General features: G+C 24.0%; 1 protein-coding gene across 1 annotated transcript; it reads right to left on the bottom strand.

Moving 5' to 3' along the window:
* Nucleotides 1-3,104: 3,104 nt before the first annotated feature.
* On the bottom strand, nt 3,105-4,257 carry LOAG_12837 (hypothetical protein; the record flags this gene model as incomplete). The annotated part of the gene is made up of 3 exons (XM_020448603.1): nt 3,105-3,200; nt 3,499-3,680; nt 4,239-4,257. The coding sequence occupies 3 exons, from the start codon at nt 4,255-4,257 to the stop codon at nt 3,105-3,107; spliced, it is 297 nt and encodes a 98-aa protein (XP_020301269.1).
* Nucleotides 4,258-4,628: the final 371 nt, after the last annotated feature.

The following is a 4,628-nucleotide window of genomic DNA, read 5'->3' as shown; positions in this document are numbered from 1 at the left end:
ATTCTATTCCATTTCATCCTAATCTATTCCACTCAATTCTAATCCATTCCATTCCACATCTCATATCATAATAAAATGGTGAATGAATTATTCCTAATCTTCATTTTATAAAGAACAATTTTACATTATTACCACAGAAAAAAAAAAAAAACCGAAAGTCTATTGATGAATCTAATATATCTCTAAAAAAAAAAAAAGAAATCTTCCATCTTCTCTTTACCACTTTTTCCACTTTATCACTTCCTTTTATGAATGATGAAAATTTATTTAGAAAGAAAATTGAAATTAGCAAAACCCATTGGCTTTCTCTATCCTCATCTATCATGTTCAGTTTGTTATTTGACAAGAGACAACCTCCTTTCCCTCTCAAAAAAAAAAAAAGTAAAAAAAAGGGACGATCAATTTATTTAGCTTTTGGACATGAATTATGTCAAACAAATAAGAAAAGATATTGAGAAGAAAAAAAAATTGATGAAAGACTGTTATTTAAGCCATAATATTTAGCAAAATATGAATATATCATTCAGTTTTTTTTTTCTCATTAATTTGCTAAAAAAAAATTCTTCAATTTTAACTTTTCCAAATTTTATAATATTTTTGAATAATTAAAATTAAAAATGAAAGAGAAGATGCTAGAGTTGGGGGAAAAAAAATTATAATTTATGCAAACCTTAAAATGCATCATTATTCCTTTGGGTAATGTTAAATTAAAATATCTTCAATCAATTCATCCATCCATTCCTTAGTTTAGTATTTAAGATGAAAGCTAATATTAGTAGCTTAAATTATATTTAACCAATTAAGATGTTGAAAAAATTTGAGGTAAAAGCGCTAATATTAATAGGCAAAAATCTTAATTTAATCAATCAGATTTACGAATAATATGATCTTTTAGTTTTTAGCAAATTTACCATTTTATTTAAAATGAATAAATGATTAACAATTGAAGAAAATATATTACCTAAAAAGGTTAAATTTAAAAAAGCTTGAAAAAAGAAATTAGCCGATAAACAGACAATTTGAAATAACTGCTATACATAAGTTTCAAATGATGGACATAAATGTGACAGTAGAACATATATATGTCCCATTCTAAATTTATTAACTCTCTCTTTGATGAACAAGGTGGAAATGTCAACAGCCAACTTATCTAGTTGTCAATCCACCTGCTTCCATTTCATTTTGATTTTAGTTAAAATGGTAATTTTCTTATTCTCATAAAAAAGTAAAAAAAAAAAATACAGTAAAAGCTGTAAATTTAGAGGACAAAGATCAACATTGTCAACGAAAGCAATATTTAATATATTAAAAACAATTATTCAATCTCATTAATAAGCAGTGAATTTCAAATTATTTTATCTCATGCTTTTTTTTTTTGCTCAAATTGAAAAGTCAACAAGCGGCGTGCGCAAATGTTTCTCAAAAAGCCAAATGTATTAAAGTATGATTTCGTAATTAAAGTGACAAAAATAATTTTGGCGTTCATTTGTTTCCTGCGTAAAATTGCACGAACTTCGAACTTCAAAATAAGTCTTAATTAGAATGACGATAGTTTAATTAGTAATCAAAGGATTGAGAGACGAGTGATTGGAAATATTTTTGCAAATTTCCGTACCATTATTTGTTTATTTTTGACAATAAAGCTCTGAAAATGTTCACAATTCAACTTACAAATAAACATACGTTATATTAGGACCATTACTTATTGATAAAATTGATAAATGTTTAATCCTTGAGGACATCGTAATGATTGATGACAATTTTTGATAAGTAATATCACTTGTATTTCTGATTTTTTATCAAAAACGAAAATTTATGAACAGTTATTTTTTTTTTTTTTTTTTGGTAGCAGTAAGCTTAAATTAGTTATGAATTTTTCGGAATCTTTTACAGAAACCTAATAATACACATGGATAGTCAGCTAAGGTTTATGGTTCATAAACTTAAATCAATCTTCAATTAATAAATTAATGGTAAAATTAATTAGTTGATATAATAAAAGAATGATATAGGTGTTCAAATTCATTGTTACTTCTTTTTTCTTATTTGTTGAGTAAATTTTATTGAATTGTTATTACTCCATAATGAATTTTATTTGCTTCGCAATTAATTTCTACCTTTCTTTTTCAACAACTTATTTGCAACAACAATAACTATTTGTCATATCTGTCTCTTTTTTTCTTTTTTTTTTTTGTTTATTTCATGAAGTTTCAAATTATTTTTTCATTGTATTAAATTTCTATTAAAAATAACACCTGAAAGAGATCTCACCGAAATTAGTAAAAAGTTTTTTTTCGAAAATTTGAAATTCATAAAAAGAAGATTAAAGTAATACCAGAAAAGAAAAAGAGAAAAGTCCGAAACTTGGAATAAAATCTTGAGTAAAAATGCTGAATAATAAAATGAATTCGAAATCATAATTTACGTGACGAAACGTAGCAAAACGATAACCTTTGACCCTAATGAATCTTAAATTTTGCCTTTAAGTATTATTGCAAGCTTGCAATTTTTCTTTTCAAACCAGAAAACCGGAAAATTTTTTTTTTTTGTAAAAACATGAATAAAATAGCCGACAATATGATTACGACAAATACACACAATGCCATAATTTACACTGAAAAGATCTTTATTAAATAGCAAAGGAAAAAAAAAATTAAAAATTGAGCTTAACATGACGAAATAAACCAAAAAATAGCCGTCAAACAAAATCTGAACTTTGAACTATACCTAAAAAAAAAAAGAAAAAAGACCATTTAAACTACAAATCACCTCAGAAATATTATTCATGGTATCATTTAGATAAAGAAAGCAACGATATTTTTAATATAAATTAAAATAATTATGCTAATTTCTTCAATTATATCATTATTGTTAACATACAACCAAAAATAAATACTGTCATTTTTGGATGATATTATCAAAGCTAATTAAAGTTAAAGAAAAGTTGAATCTTTTAAATTTCAATATTTTACAATCATATGCAATATTCCAGAGTACGATTTAAAATCCTATCTGTATATGACATTCTATAATTGAATATTTTGGGAACAATTTTATCGTTGACAATGATCAGCATCAACATCAAACTCTAACAGGCTCTTCATTTATTCACCCTTCAAACTGGACATCATTAGTTGTGAACTACATGATTGGTCCACCGATGACCTTTGCTTTTGTTTTTTATCTTTCATTCGTCGATTCTAAAAAATTCCAAAAATAATTGTAATGCACGGAAAAAATTCATAGAGAAAATTCTAGAATTAGATTAAAAGTTTTAAAAAATTGATCAATATTTTAACCATTTTATAATTTATCCTATTCAAATCTGATATAATTTTCAAAAATTCATTCATACAATTAATACAGTATTTATTGGTACAGTAACGGTCATGTATCATACTCTATCTATTGAATAATTTATAAGTATTCTGTAATGAGCAAACCATTTAGATAATTAAAAGGAAAAAAAAGAAAAATGGAAAAGAAAAACTTCTTTACCTGAAACCAAATTTTCACTTGCCTCTCGGATAGGTACAAATTTTTTGCTAATTCATATCGTTTCTGTTTACTAACATAAGTATTGTAAAGAAATTCCTTTTCCAGTTCTAAAGTTTGATATTTGGTATACGGTTTCCTTTTTTTCCTTGATGATATATTTCCAGTCCAATCTAATGTTGCATCTATAAAAAAAATTAAATTATATCAGTAAATTTTTACTTTTTATTTTAAAAAATCAATCTTTTTTATTGTACAAGAAGTGATTTTGAAACAAGAAATTTGATTATCGAAAATTTATTATCAAAAATTCATTTTTAATTTTATCACGGATTTTTATTTTTACATTTTCAAAATTTTTTAAAAAAAAATGAACAAAGGTTGATATTTTAATGTTAAACATTAAAAAACCATTCATTTTTAAAATTTGCTTCAATGAAATATCTAAAATTGCAACAATTGAAATGTTAATAATAATAAAAACAGAAAAATTTAGATTTTTTAAAAAATGAAAATATTTTAGAAATAAATTTTTTTGTTTTTTAATATTTTATTAACATTTTATAAATTTTATTATGTATTTTATTTATTTTATTATAAACGTTTTATTTAATATTTTTATTTAAATTAAAAATATTTGATTTTAATTATATTAAACTTAAATTTCAAATTTGATGATTAATATGGTTATGAAATTTGACGGTATATGCAACAGGAAATACACTTTATACAGTATGGTTTACCAAACCAATCGTTATCCATTCTAACAGTAATTACTGGATTTACAGCATAGGTCAACCTCAAGAACCCACTCATTAACCGAATCTTAATTGCACCCAATTTTATTGTCTGAAGTTTTAACTTCTACTAAAGCTTAAATATATTCTGAACACATCTAAGAATAAGCAATGAATTAGATTGATATCATTTATGAAATACATTGATAGCAAATGATGGAAGTGATAAAAACGGTTATTGATGATGACATTAAAGGTTTTGTAATGTTAATGTCTTAAAATAAGCTCATTTAATTTCAAATTTTCATTGTCCCTTAGGCTTTTCTTAATTAAATTGCTTGCAAATAAAATAGGCTTTCCAAACATCCATTTCAAAAAAAAAAAAAAGTAAACCCC

The sequence above is a fragment of the Loa loa genome (genome assembly GCF_000183805.2).
Source record: "Loa loa unplaced genomic scaffold supercont3.147, whole genome shotgun sequence".
NCBI lineage: Eukaryota > Metazoa > Nematoda > Chromadorea > Rhabditida > Onchocercidae > Loa > Loa loa.
The sequence above is the reverse complement of the archived record's forward strand: the minus strand, read 5'-3'. Positions and strand labels throughout refer to the sequence as shown.